The sequence below is a fragment of the Thamnophis sirtalis genome, unplaced genomic scaffold (genome assembly GCF_051295495.1).
Source record: "Thamnophis sirtalis isolate CommonGarterSnake01/CBP01778 unplaced genomic scaffold, rThaSir2_p1.2 scaffold_1, whole genome shotgun sequence".
NCBI lineage: Eukaryota > Metazoa > Chordata > Lepidosauria > Squamata > Natricidae > Thamnophis > Thamnophis sirtalis.
In genome coordinates this window covers 57,974,247-57,994,874 of record NW_028261381.1, presented here as the reverse complement: position 1 = coordinate 57,994,874, position 20,628 = coordinate 57,974,247, and the positions used below count along the sequence as shown (strand labels likewise).

Genomic DNA, 20,628 nt, shown 5'->3' with positions numbered 1-20,628 from the left:
GCGCAGAAGCGTCTGGGTGTAGTCTCCCGCCACTGCCACTACTGGTTCGCCCGATCTGATCCGAATTGGCAGAAACCCACCTCTGGCGCAGTGGTTAGAGTGCAGCATTGCAGGCTACTTAGGCAGTATTACAGGCTGCTCGCAATTTGGCAGTTCAAATCTCACTAGGCTCAAGGTTGTCTCATCCTTCCATCCTTCCAAGGTGAGTAAAATGAGGACCCAAATTGTTGGGGGCAATATGCTAATTCTGTAAACTGTTTAGCCAGGGCTGTAAAGCACTGTAAAGTGGTATATAAATCTAAGTGCTATTGCTATTTGGAAACTAGACAGAAAGACAAAACTAGACAAAACAGACTAGACTAGATAGAAGGACAAAAATGTAATAAGAAATTAAAGAATGAAAGAAATGCTTTAGGTTGTGTGAAGAATCTCCAGGAATAGAATATATCCAATAGAGATCATTGTCTCTGTATGAAATGGGTGACTCAAGGAAGCAAAGGCCTAAGATGGTCAAGACAAACTCTGGTCTCCTTCCACACTATCACACTCATGCACAACATTCCTGCTTTAACACCCCAAATAAAATTCATCCATCAAATGTAGAATTGGAGAATGTAAACAGTAGAAAACATAGTAAATATACTGTAAATATTAGAAACAGCAAATACCCTATCAAATGCTTGTATTAGACTAATGGTTACAAATTACAATTTTATTCTTAAAAGTTGTCGTATGATACCAGTAAATTGCCCATCTACCACTTAATTCTACATCACAAAAAAAGATCAACAGTATTTGACTTCTGGATTTTTTTTTCTTTTTAGCACAAGCTTTGTTTTGATTCAATTTTCCAGTTAGAATACAAACAGAACATTAATTTAGCAGTATTACTTTTGGTGCTTTTAATTACCATCTACAGTATACGTGATGGATTGCATCCTACAGTGCCTTTTCACAGAGTGCAATAGAAACCACTGATGTCAGAGATTTCCACTTGTAGCCCTCGGTCATTTATTTGTAAAATTGCTGATATGAGGAAAAAAAACCATATCACTTGGAATGACTGTTATCAAAACAGAGAACAGATACAAATTACTTTGCCTTCACAGGAGAGGCAAATTTTAGCCCTAATCCAAAAAAACAAAAAGCAGAAAGAAATGAATAAGAATGTTACTGCCCTTAATGATATAGAGAGAGGTATCTCATTTGAAAGCAGGATACACACTTGGAATTGAGGTTGTGACCTTAACCTTACTTCTAAAAACACTGTTTAACAGAGATCTTGAATCTTCTTTCTTTATGTTCCAGTCTAGCTTGCAAAGAGAGAATTTTGGCAAGGGAACCCCTGAAGCAAATGTGCAATAGAAGTGGAACCAACAAAAGGGTACCTCACATTTCAAGAACGGGGCTAAGTCCTTACGATGTTGGATCTAACCTGATAGCTGATTTATTTGTATCAATATCCAATATCACTTCTTTAGCAATCTACAGGCACTCTATAGTCAAAAAAATGTTTACTTTTAAGGCTGATTCCACAGCCTTGTACAACAAAACAAAACCCACAGAAAGAGTAAGAAAGATTGCACAGTTGTGACACAGCATGCCTAGATGCTCTTCTTTCTCTAACATTGTGGATGTAATGCAATTATTGTACAGGCAATGTTGAAGTAACAGCAAACTGTCAAATTTAAACACCTTTTTTGCACTGGAGCAAATCCCATTTTATAGTTAATTAAGGTAAAATGCTATTTTTGAAAACCACATATTTACTCCGAGGCCTCCAAAGTGGCAGCACAACACTAACTTAAATGTAAGCAACACATAACTGAAATGTGTTATGTGATGAGGATGAGAAATTGCTTAGCAACTATGTTAAACTTTTTTAAAATTTTGAATCAAAACCTACTAAGCATCAGCAGACTATTTTTCCCCCGCTTCCTGAAACGATCTGCATTACTTTGATACAAAATGAAATTACATATAATAATCATGTTGAAATCCTTCACTTTTAACAAGATAGGTGACCGAAAATGTTTGCCCCACCTCTCTTATCAACAGTGGAACACTTTCTGTATTTGCTCTTTTGAATATCTATCAGTTTCAATGAGAACTATCTTCTCAGTGAAAATGACTGAGAACTGATGTTGGGCATGAGTCACAGGACAAATTGTACCATATCAACTTTTTACAAATGGCTGCTTATTAGCACCATACATGTTTTGGAAATAATTCCAAAGCATGTATGGCTTCTGATGTTGTTGTTTCTATTGCTTTTGTTGTTCGGAAAAGCACTTTCGATGTTATCAGACTTTGCATGAGACAGTAAAAGGGTTGTCAGGCCTGCAGCTGGTTCCTTTTAGGATCTTTGGCCTGCCACACTCTCTATTATTTTGCTATGCTTTTTCATTAGTGGGGAATTAGGGGGGGGAATAGTAAGGAGTAGAATGTGTTGTTGTCAAAATAAAAAATTCCTTTCTAGAAGCCCAAGGTCGTCTTTTGTCTCTACACCTCTGAGCCTGACCGGAACTGGATGGGTGGAACTGCCAGTGTGGCAGTGGAAGATTGGACCATGTGATGGACTTGTGAGTATGTGGGGGCATGAACTTTCAACTGGGTGGGAAACCCAGGAAGTTTTCAGATTTGGGTTTTCCACAGATGTACCAACATCTCTCTCTTAATAAATTGGAACTTTGTGGAAAGCTCTGCCTTGAACTCCGATTTAATTTTGAATGATATTTGGAATGCTGACAAGGGTATTGTTACTTGAAAAGTCACATCATTTCTTAAAACAGGGGTCTCCAATGCCTGGTTTGTGGATTGACACCAGTCCGTGGCATCCCAGAAACCAGGCCAGGCAAACAAGCAAAGCCCCATCCATAGGATAGAGGCCGCACATGAAACCACGCCCCCCCCCCCTGTCCGTGGAAAAACCTCTCTTCACGGAACCAGTCCCTGGTGCCCAAAAGGTTGGGGACCACTGTCTTAAAGCATAAGCCTCTTGTTTTCAGGTACCCACAGAAATTTGAAAAACGTTGGTCTAGTTCAGGGGTCAGCAAACTGCGGCTCTGGAGCCGCATGTGGCTCTTTCCTCCCTCTGCTGTGGTTCCGTCACCGGTCAGCACCACAATTTTGAGAGGAGCTTCCGGTGGGGAGGGGAGGAGAGAAGCACAGTGCGCCAGGAGAAGACTCTATGGCAAGGGGAGGGTTTTCCAGTTGTCTTCACAATTGATAGGGCTTTCGGTTATGACAGGTAGAGGAAAAAGTACGCCACGCTAAGAGGAAACTCTATGGTGGGGGAACTGAACTTCCTGTCAGCTCCAGAATTGAATAGGGGGCTTCCGGTTAGGACCTTTGTAGCTCCCGGTGTTTTCTTTTCTGTGGGAAACAGGTCTAAATGGCTCTTTGAGTGTTTAAGTTTGCCGACCCCTTGTTTAATGGATAGTAAAGTGGGATCATGATCACACAAGCTCTGAAGCTCTTCTTCGAAATCATTTGCAAAACATGTATAGACTTGCTGGTCACGATTTAAATACAACATGCGCCCTTTAATGGCAGGTGCTTTAGATGTGTGTTATACATCTATGACAATATTAAGTGCCTTTAAATCAATCTAGTTGCACATAGAAATAAATGTAACCTATGATCTGAACAGAAGCTGATCTACAGCCTGATTAACTGTATTGAAATTGAAGGCCTGGTCCACATATTTGTTCATTTATTCCATCTATTTGTACAGCCATCTACCTCAAACACTTGACTGTGGGAAGCTAACAATGATTAAAAAGAGGATAAAAACATTAAAAGAGCCGAGGTGGCACAGTGGTTAGGGTGCAGTACTGCAGGCCACTTCAGCTGACTGTTATCTGCAGTTCAGCGGTTCTAATCTCACCGGCTCAAGGTTGACTCAGCCTTCTATCCTTCCGAGGTGGGTGAAATGAGGACCTAGACTGTGGGGGCGATATGCTGACTCTGTAAACCGCTTAGAGAGGGCTGAAAGCCCTATGAAGCGGTATATAAGTCTAACTGCTATTGCTATTTCTAGCAATGAGCAGCACACATAGCAGCTGAGATAAAGGACTAACCAACACAACTAATACAACTATGATACTGGTTTGCTCACACACAGGGACCCCAGACTCAATAACAAAAGATCTTACAAAAGTCCAGCAGGGTAGAACCAAATGGTGTACTCCCCATGTTAGTTAGAAGGCTAAATGTTTAATTAATGATGCTTCACCAATACTAAATGATCTTATTCAACTATCAGTAGTAAATATAATTAAATCATACAATGGTGCCCACTGATGATCCAGGAATACATGTAATTAGGCAATATTACAAGAAACAGTCCTAATCCATATCTACACAATATGAGCAGAAATCTCTTAACGTCACCTTAAAGTTGGGCCTGAAATCTAAGTCATTTGGGGCTAGGGAAGAAATTCCAAGAATAGACCTCTAAAGACACTAAGGCCTGAAAAGGAATAGTAATCGCAATGGCACTTAGACTTATGTACCATTTCATAGTGCTTTATAGCCCTCTCTAAACGGTTTACAGAATTAGCCTATTGCCCCCAACAATCTGGGTCCTCATTTTTCCCACCTCGGAAGGATGGAAGGCTGAGTCAACCTTGAGCCGGTGAGAATTGAATCGCCAAACTGCAGCTAGCAGTCAGCTGAAGTAGCCTGCAGTTCTGCACTCTAATCACTGTCCCACCACAAAATAATTCTAGCAATTGTTGTGTATTAAATGCAGGCTCTATTTATAATAGGTTTTAATTTTTATTGATATGTATTACATTGATCCCAAATCATAGATATTCCATTCAGTGCTTTGTGGCCAAATTGTGATGACTGTCCTGAGAAGATTTGGGGATGCATCATGTGATCCATATGCTTGATCTAGAGCTGGCACGAATAAATGATTCCTATACTTGTCAGTTTGATCTACATCAGTGATGGGTTTCAATTTATTTGACTACTGGATTGCTCATGCACATGCGCTCGCACGACACTTCTGCACATAAGCTTCTGCTCATGTGCAGAAGTGTCCAGGTAGGTGGGCAGAGCCTCCCGCTTCTGCCACTACCAGTTCGCCTGATCCAGGGCGAAATGGCAGAAATCCACCTCTGGTCTATATGTCCTTACCAGTTGTCTTGTTATAAAAAGGAACAAACTATTATTAATATATGAACAATAAAGATTTAACAAACAAGAGGTTGGAATTCTCAGCAGTTTCCTTAACAATATAAACGTAGTGAAGCAGAATGCAAGGTTGATTTTATTTTTCAACCTGTACATAATATTCCACATAATATTCCTATAAAGAAGGGCAGGATGATGAAAATAATGTGCTAGTTAAAAGCGCTAACAATGAAAAGGATATAGGATAGTTGACTCAGAATAGCAGACTATAGGGATCTTCTATCACATCCTGTAGGAACATACATATATATTTACATAAAGGAAATATAAAGCTAGAACTTTTCTTCCAGAAATGAATTTACTAGAATTAAAGATGGTATTATTTGTATGATGGGACTAAGTAGTGACAATATTCCATATTTACCAAGTGCCTAATGCAAATCATGTATTTGAGTATAAAAATGCTACACCCTGATACCTTTTTAGCATCTTCAGCTGTTAGAGAGCTTCCTTCAGCTTCTTCATTGGTGATCAATGAAATTCCTTCTAAAAGTAAGCAAGTAATTTACATTTAACCTTTTTCACATTAACTAAAGCACATCAGATCAAAGTATCATAGTCAGAAATCAAAATATTTTTTGAGATCCACATGGCAGCATCACTCATATATTGGCTAAGTACTATATACCTAATTCAACTATTCAATAAATATAACCCATTAACAATATGTTTTAAAGCAAGGCATTCTGGTCTTCCACAGAACTATTCTATAATCCAGATTATCTGGATTAAAAAGAATAAAACTATCTGAAGCAAATTGTTGATGGGGGAAGACAAACATTTTAGTCCTTCTCATTCTATCAGAAATGTTTAAATGTTCCTTAAGAGATAAATTGATTTTGATCTGGCTTACTGCATTATTTTTCCCCAACATCAGCCAGTTTCACCTCTACTGCTAATATTTCTCTAGCCCAGCTACTAACTTCTTCAGAGGAAAAGTCAAAACTGAATTAGGCTACAAATGTTACGACCCGTATTCAAGAGATGAGAATGGTTATAACCAACTTCTAATTGATGACAACTCCCTCCTTATATAAGTAACCAGATGTTTATGAATTTTGATTGCCTCTATAATTATTATGGGGAAACATCTGCTAGCTTGCTGGGGAAGCTGACATTTTCTATTTTATGATTTAGCACCTATATTTGATATACAGCCAAGATTGACTGTCGTATGTTTTTAGCCACATATTTCTTTCATACTCTTTAATTTGTCATTAATGTGAAAATCCTTTAGCTGGGAAGGTTTTATATAAACTAAGTGGCTTTCTGTTTTGTGGATGCACGAGTCTTTCTGTATGTGCTTGTTAAAAATAAAAGCTATAAAGGCATGAATGCTTGAGTTATTGTTTGCCAGTTTTAAAATTAGCTTACACAAAACATTCTTTTGATTGATTATTCCCCACTTGATTGAAGTATGACACATAAATCTGCCATACCTCTATAAAAGCTTTCTGCATTACATCTATGAAAAAATTTCCCTCATTCCATCTGGAGATGACTACCCAAATTTCAATAAGCATGGGAACAAGAACGTGCAATAATACTTTTATTTTAAGCGGCTGATCAAATGTAGCAGGTAAGTTGTGATCTGTTATGAGTTATGTATAAAGAAGTACAAGCAGATCCAATGCAAAGTGGGAGGATATCTCAGCTAAAAAGTACAACAAAGTAAGTATAAATTTATTTCAAACATTCTGGCTACAGGTGATCCCCCCCCCCCCCCCCGCATTCACTATGCCCGCATGCCCCAAAACATTCACAATGGAATATGTTGCTTGCATGAAATAAATTGTTCAAATATTTTACCATTATAGAGAATTAGTTGAATGCATCAAACAATTTCTAGGAATGAAATACTATAATGCCTCTGTCTAGGGGAAGCTTTTGATCTAGTGGCTGAACAGCAAAGGAACTGATCTCTGCTAGTTCCCTATGCTCCACCAATACCCTTTGGAGTAGTGGAGAAAATGGAGCTAAGGATAATAATGGGGATGAAGGGATTAGTGAAGCATTTCTACCTGCAGGATAACACAATATGGACTGAAATGTGTTTTTACAATAGTACAGAGTTCAATACTACAATTACTGGTAGCAGAAGTGCACACCTGAACTTGTATTTAAAAATGAATACTTTCTATACGCACATGTTTGTGCACATGAGTACACACACATTCACACACACACACACACACACACACACACACACAGAATAGGAACTAGAATAGAATAGAATTTTTTTATTGACTAAGAGTGATTGGACACACAAGGAATGTGTGTGTGTGTGTGTGTGTGTGTGTGTGTGTGTGTGTGTGTGTGTAAATGTATTCCTGCATGCATACCAGAAGTGGGTTGCTGCTGCTTTGGCCCGGATCAGGTGAACCGGTAGTAGTGGCGGCGGGAGGCTCTGCCCACCCGCAGAAGCGTAGTGCGCATGCATGAGCGAACCAGTAGTAAAAATAATAAGAAACCCACAACTGGTGCACACACACATATGCCTACTGGAATACAAACCGGCCTACATACACATATATTTCTTTTGCATTCCTGTTTGTGTGTGTGTGTGTGTGTGTGTGTGTGTGTGTGTGTGTGTGTGTGTGTGAAGTCTACATTTGTCACCTAGACAATAAGATGAGTGGTATCTAAATTTGATAAATAAATACAATAATTAAAAATAATTATTTTGAATAGAAGTATTTTTCCTTCACACTTTTGATATGCTTCACAATTAAATCCTGTCTTTGCTTACCATAAACTAATATTTGACATACCTTGTATCACAATCTCCCAGAAATCTGGTAAGTTTTTGTCTTCCACCCTTTTTTTCAACGCCTCCAAAAAATCATTAAAGCACTGCACTTCTGACAGCTGACGTGGCGACAACAGCAAAGGAAGACAGGGAAATAAAGTTAGCTTGACACCAAAGAGACCCCATATTCTTAATTCATCATGATACTCTGAATAAAGGGGGCGTAGAAGAGAATTTCAAACCACCACACAGACATTCATCTGCCCTCACTTGGATTGAAGCTTCAAGTATGCAGTGAATCACAAAGGAAATGTGATTTATCAAATCATTTATCAAAGGAGCAGTGCTTCTTTAGTGGCTTGAACTAAGAAATTATTTTAGATGAAACTTCTATTTCATCTAACCGTTACAGGTAATTGAAAATTTCAAGAAAGCTTGATCTGTTCAGAATATGGACCTCAGATTGAAAACGGAGCACAGCCATATCTTTTCTATCTCTAACCATTTCGTTCTGTGAGTTTTTTGATGCCACTTCATCAGTTTTCAATTTTAAAAAAAAGCATATCTCTTTGATCTTGGTTTCCAGAAAAAGATTATGGCTTTAATACCCATGTTACCTTAATAGCGTCCTCTCTGAAAACTTTTATGCAATGGATGCTCTTCATATAATACACAATCCCTCTGTTTTCCAAAAACTGGAAAATGTGTTTTATCAGCTGCTGACTAACTGGAAGACAAGAATCATACAATTCAGATATATCATTTGGAATGCGTAAGCAGTGTGGATGTCATTCAAATGTCATTGCAATGTATTACAATACTGATAACTCAAGCGTTAACTTTAAGAAACCATCCCTGGACTCAATGCTACTTTATAGCTTTTATCCTTCCCTTTTACAGGAAGGCAATTGAGAATATAGTCAAATGGCAACATAAGAGCCAGCGGTGAGATTCAAAAATGTTAGCAACCAGTTCTCTGCCTGGTTGCTGGGTGGGTGTGGCCATAGTGGGTGTGGTCTACTTGGCCTCCTGCACCTTGGGGGATTTTTACCTTCCCCAGGCTCCAGAGGCTTTTTACGAGCCTCCTGGAGGGCAAAAATGGCTGTCCCCAGGCTCTGGAAGCCCTCTGAAAACCAGAAACAGCCCCTTTTTCGGACTTCTGGAACTTCTGGTAGGCTTGTTTTTCACTCTCCCCAGGCTCCAGAGGCTTTCCTCGAACCTCCAGGAGGGTGAAAACGGTCTCCCCCGGGCTACAGAGGCCCTCCTTAAGCCAGAAATGGCCCCATTTCTGGACTTCCGGAAGGCCCATTTTTCACCCTCCCAAACCCTTTGCGCGGGCCCTGTACTTACCCGGCATGATTAACGGGTTGTGAGACTCCTGTGAGAGGCAGGGTGAGTGAGCCAGCCAGTCCTTGCAACAACTAGTTCGGCGAACTAGATGCAAAATCCGGTTCATCCGAACCAGTCAGAACTGGCTGAATCCCACCCCTTCATAAAATGGTTCTGGAGGAAGCAGATTACCTGGCCCCTTTTCAGTGAGAATTCAGATCAGGTTATAGTACCGAAATAACATTGATTACACTCGCTGATGACCTCTGGAGAAACCAGTATGGTTGTTTCTATTCTGGCCCTGATTTTTCAGTGGTTTTCAGTATGATTGATCATGGCATGGCTCAACCTAGAAAACAGGGAGTTCAGGGAAAAGTGTTTCAGTATTCTTTTGGGGGGGGGGTGCAGGATCAATACCAGTTGGTAATTTCAGATGGGGAGGGGGAGGGTAGCCATAAACCTCTGCTTTGAGGAGTTCTACATAACTTTACAACCTCTCCATCCATTTAGCATTTATATGAAGCTACTGAGCAAGGTATCCAATAGCATGGAATTAAGTATCACCGCTATGATCAAGTTTGCTCCAGGCTGACAAATGATCCCAGCAAGATGCTTCTGAAGTATTTAGAAAATGTAGGCTCCTGAGAGTGGAGAAACAAGCTCAGGCTCAGTCAAGGCAAGACTGAATGGTTGTGGGTTTGGAGTCTTCTCAGATCTTACTAAGTTTAGTTTTGAATGGAGTAGACCTTTCCAAGACCAAGCTAGTATGCAACTGGTACTTAGGGAGCAGCTGATCGCCATGGCTAGGAAGGCTTTTGCTCAGTTCCATCTTTCTCTATTCGTTTCTGCTTGTCCCATGATGTCTGACACACCATGCCTTCTCCAGGTCCCTTCCGTTAAACGGTCACTGAATGAGACCCCAAAAGGTGTCTTTTCTGCCCCATAAAATGCATAAAACAACCTCCTGCAACCATCTGCCAGCAAAACGGACCCCGGAATGGCCCCACACAGCCCTCGCAAGCTCCATTTTCAGCTGCGATGGCTTCCTGCAACTTTGTGCCAGCAAAAATGTTTTTGCTGGCAGAGGCACCGTGGGCCGGTCCTTCGCTGCTTCCAGGGTGGCCCCGCAGGCTAGACCTAAGCACTCCGTTGGCCGCATCCAGCCCCCACTTCTGCTCTAAGGGAAGAAAATCCCTCTCTGATTATAACTCTCCCAGCATCTTGTGGTCAGATGTTATCTGTGAGTTTCTTTAGGGTTATATACCAGTGAGGGGAGATTTTAAAATCTAATTCTTCCACTTAGGCACATAGTAATTCCCAGATTTCATTAAAAAATGCCGTATTGCATCCTCCAGCTGTTTACCTAAATCTGGCTCCCAAACTTGTTTTAAACCTCCTATAGGGTTACCTAGATCTATTTTCAAGAAGTAATGAGCAATTTTGTAATGCTACACTTTTGAATTATGCTAAATAACTGATAAGTAATCATTAATTTCTCAAACTTAGTGTGCAATTCACAAGTTTTATCACCTTAGGTTTCTCATCAGAAGAGTTGGCAGACAAACATCCAGTACAAGTGCCAAGCACCTCTTATTTCACATATTAAATCTAGGTATCCAAGCATGCATAACAGAGAAACTAATCCATAAACAAAATAGGCTTCTGTGCATGAATAAAATAGACTATTAACATTCTTTCTTTATAGGTTGGGCTATGCCAAGTTCCATGTACATAGAAGACATTGTTTTTCTGTTAATTTTAAAAGAGTATTGTATTATAACATAACAATTGATGGAATAGGTCTGTGAGGAAGACATCTTCCAAATCTTTGGCTTGCAGAAAGTATTGCACCTAATTATTAGATGAAACCTTTTTGGACCTCAGCTCTTGCAACTGCTTAAAATGACCAAGCAGTCAATTAGTAAGCAAGCAGTCAATTAGTAAGCAATACTGACAGGCCTTCACAAAGGATTTAATTTAATTTTAGAGATTGGCCTGGCCAGCTGTGCCCATGGCTCTTCAGATTGAATCCTGAAAATTAAAGCTTCCAAACAGATCTAGACACTTCCCTAAACAATTAAGGGCACTTGTGAATCATCCTATGGAAAAAGAGCTATTTTTGTCCTCAAAACCCAGGAAATAATAGCCTTTATGTTGGCTTTTTACTTTGTCAAATAAACAACAGTTTCAAAACTGATGGGGAAAGAAATAAGCTATCTTGACATGTATACAATAGCTGCAGCTCCCCTCCTTTTAAATAATACATTTAATCTTTATAACGGCTATGACAAATTTAACTGCATAATGAATACACGTGATTGCATAGAAATCTACTCCTTATAACAATTAGTTTATTATGCTTAAGACTTCTTCCTCTCCTCCCCCCATACCATTATAGAACTCCCACAGTTCAAAACAAAAATATAGCTATGTCATATGTAACAAACCAAACAATCCACATTTTTCAATACTGTGTATTACAGCAAAAATATTTTCCAAAATTTAATTGCTTAGTAAAAAACACTGTTACAACATAGAGTTAGAAGGGTTTTTTTGTACTGCAGGAAACTATGCCATGTTCTAGAGAGCACTCACAGAATACTTGCAAGGAAACATTGTTAGTAGTGGCAGGGAGGAAATCATTGTAGTGCTACAACCAGAATGTCTGGGGAATGTGGACTTAAAAATATGTTGGATAACACAGACAAAAATCCTCCAGTTCAGGGGCCTGAAGTGTCTTTGGAAGCATTTCAGGCACTGGAACATTTGATTGCTTCCCAGATGATAGGTGTGGCGCAGTGGTGGGTTCTGGATCCCGGTGCAACAGGTATGGTGCAATGGGGCCGGGCGTCCACCCCATGAACACACGCAGCACACACGCACATATGCATGCGTACTTACCGTCCGCGATGCTCCAGCTGCTCGGCGGAGGCGCCGTATACTCCGTGAATGTGCATGGAAGCCACGAAAAGCTCAAATACAGGTAAGGAGTGTGGGCGGGCAGGTGGGCCCTCTGGAGCACCATACCAGAATGGTACCTGATGCTCCCAGCAGGCACTGGTTTGCCCGTACCGGGGCGTACTGGTTGTATCCCACCACTGGTGTGGCGTTATTAAAATTTGACCTTTTCAAATGTAGTAAGCCCTCCTGGTTAGGCCTTCATCAATTTGACTAGCTTATATATGGATATTGACATCACCTCCTGGGAAACCCTGGCACAAGATCGATTAAAATGGCGCACGCTGATCCACCAAGGCTGCCAGACATCCAAGGACAGAAGAATAACCATAGCATAATAGAAGTGAATACTACGCAAAGCCAGAGCTGCAAATGCTGCAACAATGGTCCTCTCTCACATCTGCCCGACATGTGGCAGAACATTTCGTGCCCCTATAGGCCTTACCAGACACCTGCGGACACATCGTGGACAGCCCACAACCTGTTAGATGTCAAGATCCTCTTTGAACATGATGGACAAACATCACCAGCTTAAATAGGTCTAAACTATAATTAAGCACTCCTACTTTTCCATGGTCTAATCTCAAGGACAAAGACAACAAGCCTATCTCATCTTGGAATGAGTGAGACCATCAAGGTTCAAGGTTGTGAAATCTTGTCAAAAATGAGACAATCAAAACTGAGTTTTTGTTTATAACAGGTGGCGATGAAACCACCTCAGAGATAAGAAGTACCATATCTGTTTCTCAAAGTTAATTGGATTGAAATGAGAAAAATAATCCTATTCAACAAAGGTGTCTCACCAAGCAAACAAAATATGAGCCAAGTTTAACCTCGTGCCAAAAATAAATGCTTAATTCTAAACCACAATACTGAAGCATTATAGTAAAATATAAAATCATGCAAAATTTCTAAGGAAAAGAAGCAGATACCAATACAGGTAGTCCTAGAATTATCACCACAATTGAGCCCAACATTTCTGTTATTGAGATATTTGAGTTTTGCCCCATTTTAGGACCTTTCTTGCCACAGTTGTTAAGTGAATCACTGCAGTGGATAAGTTGATAAACTAGTTGGTAAGTGAATTTGGATTCCCCATTGACTTTGCCTGAAAGAAGGTCGCAAAAGGTGATCACATGACTTTGGGACACTGCAACTATCATAAAGGTGAAGCAGTTGCCAAGCATCTGATTTTTTTAAAAAAATAATTTTTATTAAATATTTTGATCTTTAAAAACAATAGGAAAGACATAGCAAAGAAAAAAACACCATAAGACAAAACAAAATACAGAACATACACAACAATATACAGTAATTTTACAGCTTTCTATATCAGCTTTCCTTCTTAGCTTTTATAATTCCCCCTTCTGCATTGCATTCCTCTCACTATAACCTTGTCCTATAATGTAACAAACATAATATTAACACTTATAATAGTATTCATTATTTATATCTCCATATATTTGTATTCTCTATTTTCTATCTTGGCTTCTGTTTTCTAGCCACTTGTACATTTTATTCCATCTGAATTTTGATCACATGATCATGGCGATGCTGTAAAGGTCGCAACTGTGAAAAACGGTCATAAGTCACATTTTTCAATACACTCGTAACTTTTTGAATGGTCACTTAAACCAATGGTTGTAAGTTGAGGACTATCTGTATTCAATTTCTCCTTGCCAATCTTCTAGGAAAACCAGCGATGCTGTATCTTGAGGTTCACGAAAATGGTGAAGAACTGAAGACCTATTCTGTTCCATTCTGCACAAGAGGAGGGTGTGTTATAACTGAGATTGGAGCACATGGTGTTTCTATATTAGGTTTTATCTTCTGTTTTTGTGATTTGTCTTGGACTATTACGGTATTTCACTTTATGCTGACATTGTTAGTTACCCTCTGTGAACATGCAGTATAAATATATAAATAAATTCAATAATAACCTGTCATTCTTTTTTTTAAAATCCTCCCTTTATTATTTTTTTTTCAGTACAAATCTTTTTTATTTCCATTTCATTCTATACAATCACGTTTACTGTGCAACCGAGACATATAACATTGAGTAATAAACACAGCCCTCGCTTTTATAGAGAATGCCCCCTACAATACAAACCCAATATACCGCCTTAGCCCACCATACACCCTCTTTCATCCCCCTCCAACTTTCATTCTTCCTTCTCTCATACCCCTCTACACCTTCTTCCCCTCCCCCTCTATCTAACCCTCCCTTCCTTCTCCTCCTCCTCTCTCTCACTCTCTCTGCTCTCCTTCTTCTTTCATTCAGCTCCTCCCTTCGGTATCTCTTACTTTCCGATATATTCAGTTTGTTCTGTTTTAACACTAACATTAATAAAAACCACAGTATACAAGTGCAATCATGCTTTAGAATTTAACACATATTATATTTCCCCCCTCCCCCCCTCCCCCTAGATCCCCGCCTCCCTTCCCTCCCCCCGACTTCCCAGAGCCCATACATGGTATAACTTTTTGACAATCACAGTCTAAAATATCTCTACATTGAACTCAGCTTCTTGCTGTTACCCAAATTTTTAACAATTTACGTTATTACTAATTTTAAGCATAAGCTATCTGGAATTTCCTAGTCCCATATTTGCTTTGTATATAATCAATCCATTTTTTCCAGTCTCGTTTATACCTCTCATTTGAATGTTCTTTAAGATATGCTGAAATTTTTGCCATTTCGGCTAAGTTTGTAACCTTTAAAGTCCATTCTTGAATTGTAGGCAGGTCTTTCTTCTTCCAGTATTGCGCCACCAAGAGTCTTGCTGCCGTTATTAAGTACAGAACCAAATTAATCTCTACTGCTACGAAGTCAGTACATATACCTAGTAAAAACAGTTTGGGAGTGAATTTTATCCTTTTTTTGAAGATATTTTGCAGGATCCACCAAATTTTTATCCAAAATGCCTTAACATTACGACATGTCCACCATATATGAAAATATGTAGCATCGAAAGAACCACATCTCCAACATTTAGGCTGAACATTTGAATACATAGAAGCAAGCTTTTTGGGATCTAAGTGCCATCTATAAAACATCTTATAAAAATTTTCTCTCAAATTTTGTGCTTGTGTAAATTTTACATTTCTTACCCATATTTTTTCCCATGTGTCCAGCATTATAGGTTCTTCAATATTCTGAGCCCATTTTATCATACAATCTTTAACCATTTCGGTTTCTGAGTCCATCTGTACTAATACATTATATATCCTCTTTATGTGCATTAAACTTTGATCTCTTATTTGTTTAAACAAGTTATCCTCAGCTATTACAAAACCTATTTTTTGGTCTATTTTCCACCTGGCCTGTAATTGGCCATACTGAAACCACGTTTGAACTACCTTCTCTTTTTTAAGTACCTCTAAAGATTTTAATTGCAGCACCCCTCTTTCTGTATTAAGAAGTTGTCTATAAGTGGTTCTATCGTGTTTTTGTTCTATATTTATATTTTCAATTGCATGTCTAGGAATTGCCCACATGGGCAACTTGTCATTTAGTTTATGTTGATATTTTTTCCAAACCCGCAATAAGGCATTTCTTAAAATATGATTTTTGAAATTCTTATCCAGTTTTTTGTTGAATAACAAGTAAGCATGCCAACCATATACCAAATCATGTCCCTCAATATTCAATATTCTGTCATTGGTTAAATGGATCCAATCACTAATTGCAGATAAAGCCACTGCATCATAATATAATTTTAAATTTGGTAATTTCAATCCTCCTCTTTCACGTACATCTTGCATTATTTTCATCTTAACCCTCGGCTTCTTTCCTGCCCATACAAATTTGTTGATACCCTTCTGCCATTCTAGAAGGTTCGCATCTCTTTTAAGTATTGGTAACATTTGAAACAAAAATAAAAATTTTGGTAAAATATTCATTTTCACTGCCGCTATCCTTCCCAACAAAGATAAATGCAGTTTCTCCCACCTTTTCATCTCCATTTGTATACTATGCCAGAGTGGTTCATAATTATGCTTGTATAATTTCCCATTTGAAGTTAAAATATTAACTCCAAGATATTTGACTTTTTTAACAACCTCACATCCTAACATCACTCCCAATTCTTCCTTCTGTTTGGTATTCATATTCATTGCTAATATTTTGGTTTTTCCTAAATTAATTTTAAATCCAGAGACTTGACCATATTGATTAATCGTATTCATTAAAACCTTGCTGGATTCCTGCGGTTGTTTCAATATTATAACCAAGTCGTCCGCAAAAGCGCGGACTCTGTATTTTTGCTGTCTGATCTTAATCCCTTTTAAAGCATCCAAAGCCCGTATCTTGTTCAGCAATACTTCCAAAGTTATAATAAACAATAGTGGGGACAAAGGACAACCCTGTCTTGTACCTTTTTCTATTTGAAAGGAATCTGTTAAACTTCCATTAACTATAATTTGGGCTTTTTGCTGCTGGTATATTGCACCAATTGACCTTAAAAAGCCATCTCCTATCTGCATTTTTTGCAATATCTTCAACAAGAATTGCCAATTGACTCGATCAAAGGCTTTCTCAGCGTCCAAAAATATGAATGCGGCAGGGATTTGATTATTCTTTCCCAAGTATTCTAATGCATTAGTAATTAACCTGACATTGCTCTTCATCTGTCTACCCTGTATAAAACCTGTTTGGTCAGTATGTATCAGTTGTTGATTAACCACCATTAACCTATTTGCTAATATTTTGGTAAAAATTTTATAATCTACATTAAGTAGTGAAATAGGTCTATAATTTTTCGGCTGAGTAAGATCTTGGTCTTCTTTGGGTATCAACGATATAAACGCTGTCTTCCATGAGGGGGGCACTTTACCTCCCGATTGAATTTTATTAAATAATTCTCTAAGAGGTTCTACCATTTCTAACTGTAAGTTTTTATAATAAACGGCTGTTAAGCCATCTGTACCTGGTGCTTTCCCTAGCTTTAATTGTTTGATTACCTGCAGGATTTCCCCAGAGGTTATTGGTTGGTTCAACCTATACCTATGTTCTTCGCTAACTAGGGGGATTTTCTCTTTATCTAAGTATTTATTTATATCTAAGTCCCTAATTTTGTCCCCTTTATACAACTCTGTAAAAAATTCTCGAAATCCCTTTTGGATCTCTTCCTGCTGAAACACTTCCTTCCCTCTGTAACACAATTTGGATACATTTCGAATTTTCCTTTTTTTCCTGATCTGATAAGCCAACCATCTACCGGGTTTATTTGCATTACAGAAAGTATTATGTTTAGCATATAATAAACTGGTGGCTACCTGGTCAGAAATCAGCATATCAAATTGAGATTTTAGTATGGAAATTGCTTCTTTAGTCTTTGTATCACCTGGGTTCAATATTAATTCCTGCTCTTTCCCTTTAATTTCCTCTTCCAATTCTTTACGTTTTTGCCCTTGTTTATGTCTATGTATTTTATTTATATTTATCAATACTCCTCTCATATAGGCTTTGCTTGCATCCCATACATATTCCATAGGTGTACCCTTATTCATATTAAAAACAAAGTATTCAGATAACAATTTTTTACAATCATTAACATACTTTTCATATCTGAATAAATTTTCATTCAGCCTCCAGGACCTTGTAGCCTGAACTACCCTTCCCAGCTCCATCCAAACTGGGTTATGATCCGAAAGGGCTCTGGCCGTAATCTTTGTCTTCTTCACCCTAGAAAGTAAATCATTAGTAATTAATATAAAGTCGATCCTTGAAAAAGATTGATGTCTGTCGGAGAAGAAGGTAAAGTCATATTCTTCTGCATGCCTTTCACGCCAAACGTCTCGCAGTTCGAAGTCGTCTATCATGTCAAAAAAGGATTTGGGTAGTTTGGCTCGGAATTTAGTATTCGGGCGAGATGTCTTCTTATCTCTTTTGGTGTCAATCACGCCATTCCAATCACCCAATAGTATGCACGACTTAAAGTCCCACTGTACTAATTTAGCATGGAGATTTCTATAAAATCCATCTTGTTGTTGATTAGGAGCGTAGATTCCCAAAAGCAGTGTCTTTTTCCCTTCTAAGATTAAATCTAATGCGATATATCTTCCAAAGGGATCTGCTTCGATTAACTCAGCTTTAATGTCTTTCCTTAAGTATACTACTATACCATTTTTTTTTTCTGTAGCAGAGGTCACAAAGTGTTGACCAAGTTTGGGATTGGACAGATATTTTTGATCAGTTATTTTGATATGAGTTTCCTGCAAACAAATTATATCATTCTTAGATTGTTTAAGATAATGAAATATTTTCTTTCTCTTCTGTGGAGAGTTCAGTCCATTAACATTCCATGTCAGAATCTTAGTTGTCATTTTTAGTTGCCTGAAGCTTTTTTAGAGCCTCCCGCATGGCCTGTCTCACCTTGGGTCTAGCTCCTCCCACAGCTTCTGAGCTTGTTGCTGTAGCTCCTTGGTCAATGGCCGAAAATTGTAAAGATTGTTGCGTTATGGCTTGTTTTTCTGTTTGTCTGGTGGTCTTATGGTTAGATCTTTGTTCCTTAACCCCTTGCCCTTCTGGGAGGGGGAGATGATACGTTTTGTCTGGTGATTGTGTAGTTTGCTGTTTCTCTTGTCCTGCTTGTGGTTTTTCTCCATATCCCGATGGTTCAGGGTGCCCCACTTTCAGAATCTTATGATAGAAATCTCGAGCTTTCCATACAGAGTTGAGACGATATCTTTGCTTATCAAATGTAACTATGATGCCAAACGGGGCATCCCATCTGTACTGTATCTGGCGCTTTCTGAGCCAAGGTGGCGCAGTGGTTAAAATGCAGCACTGCAGGCTACTGCTAGATCAGCAGGTCAGCGGTTCAAATCTCACCGGCTCAGGGTTGACTCAGCCTTCCATCCTTCCGAGGTGGGTAAAATGAGGACCCAGATTGTTGGGGGCAATATGCTGACTCTCTGTAAACCGCTTAGAGAGGCCTGATAGGCCTATGAAGCGGTATATAAGTCTACTGCTATTGCTATTGCTTCCACCAAAAAAGCATAATCTCTTCTGGCTCTTAGCATTTGAGGTGGTATCTCTTTCAAAACCATCAAATCCTGTCCGCCAATTTGAAGCTTGGTATTATAGGACTCTTGTAATATCTTATTTCTGGATTCTCTTGTAACAAAATATATTACCACATCTCGGGGGAGTTGCTTTTGTTTTGCCGCCCAGGAGTTGACGCGAAAATTTTTATCAATCTGCCAATCAAGATTGGATCCCGGTCTTCCCACCAGACAGTCAAAGGCCTCAGAAAACATCTGCTTTAAGTTCTCCAGTCTCTCTTCACGCAGCCCCCTAACTCTTAATGCAAGTTCCATCTGGTTATACTGTATCATAATCATTTGTTTTTCAGCATTTTCAACTTTTCGTTCCACCTCTTCGGTTTTAGATGTCAAATTAATTTTGGCTTCATTGAGAGTTTCTAAGTTCTCTTCCATTCCAGAAATATATTCTGTAAGTACGTTTACGATTCCCAACATATCATCATTTATTTTGGTAATCTTGGTATCAAATTTATCATATGAGGCTTTTATCTCATTGCTTATCTCTTTCCTTATTTCTTCTCTGAACTCTCTAAGAGCTTCCAAATTCTGTTCCCTTGATTCTCTAAACATTTCCAACAAAAATTCTTTTGTTACTACATCTCCACTAGGGGGCATAGAAGGTGGGGGCTGTGACTTTGTGCCAGGTATGGGAGAAGCAGATTTAGGAGGTAATTTCGCTGAATTCGACTTGGAAGTCATAATATCTTTGCTTCAAGCACTTAACAAATCACTATGCCAAGAAGAGGGAAAAAAATTCTCCCTTTTTTGCCAAAAATTTTACGGAGGATTTCAAAGAGCTGGCATTACGCCAAAACAGTTCAACAAAACAAAACAAAAAACAGAGAAAAGCCCTGTTCGGAATGTCTCTGGGTCAACAAAGGGCCTTTGAAAACTTTTAATTAGATAAGGAAGTCTCTTCAAAGGGAATAATTAGAAAAGCTGATTAGAAAAGCTGCCGGAATGTATCATCATTGCAAATACAAAGGCTGGAGAATCGCCATCTTTAAAAAAAAAAAAATTGACACTGAAGCTTGAGTTTCTAAAAAAACAGACGTAAAGATCTCAAATATGAGCTCTGCTTGTATTAATTTCATAAGAAAAAAAATAATTTCATTAATTTGTCCTAAGGGGGGGTCTTGGCCTTGTGCCGTTAGTACAGCAGAGAAATCTGGCCGGAGATGACTCAGCTTAAAAAAAACAACCCCCCCCCTCGTTTGCAGCAGAAAAAAAAAGCCACAAACTGCAAGGAAATGTTCTTACCAGCTGAGACGCTCACTACAATCTTCTTATCTGAAGTTTGAGTTATCTAAAGGGTGTTTAATTAGATAACGAACCAG

The 20,628-nt window shown here is 38.8% G+C and overlaps 1 protein-coding gene across 4 annotated transcripts in view; it reads right to left on the bottom strand.

Annotated features, from left to right (window-relative positions):
- XRCC5 (X-ray repair cross complementing 5) overlaps nt 1–20,628 on the bottom strand; it is a 77,179-nt gene that overhangs the window by 3,604 nt on the left and 52,947 nt on the right. Inside the window, exons 17-19 of one of the 4 annotated variants that reach the window (XM_087712430.1) lie at nt 8,572–8,681; nt 7,977–8,073; nt 5,624–5,691 (exon numbers count right to left, since the gene is read on the bottom strand). In XM_087712430.1, the coding sequence (XP_087568556.1) occupies nt 5,624–5,691; nt 7,977–8,073; nt 8,572–8,681 (275 nt within the window). The remainder of the gene's footprint in view (nt 1–5,623; nt 5,692–7,976; nt 8,074–8,571; nt 8,682–20,628) is intronic. The other 3 variants (XM_087712433.1, XM_087712442.1, XM_087712449.1) reach the window with 3 other exon arrangements.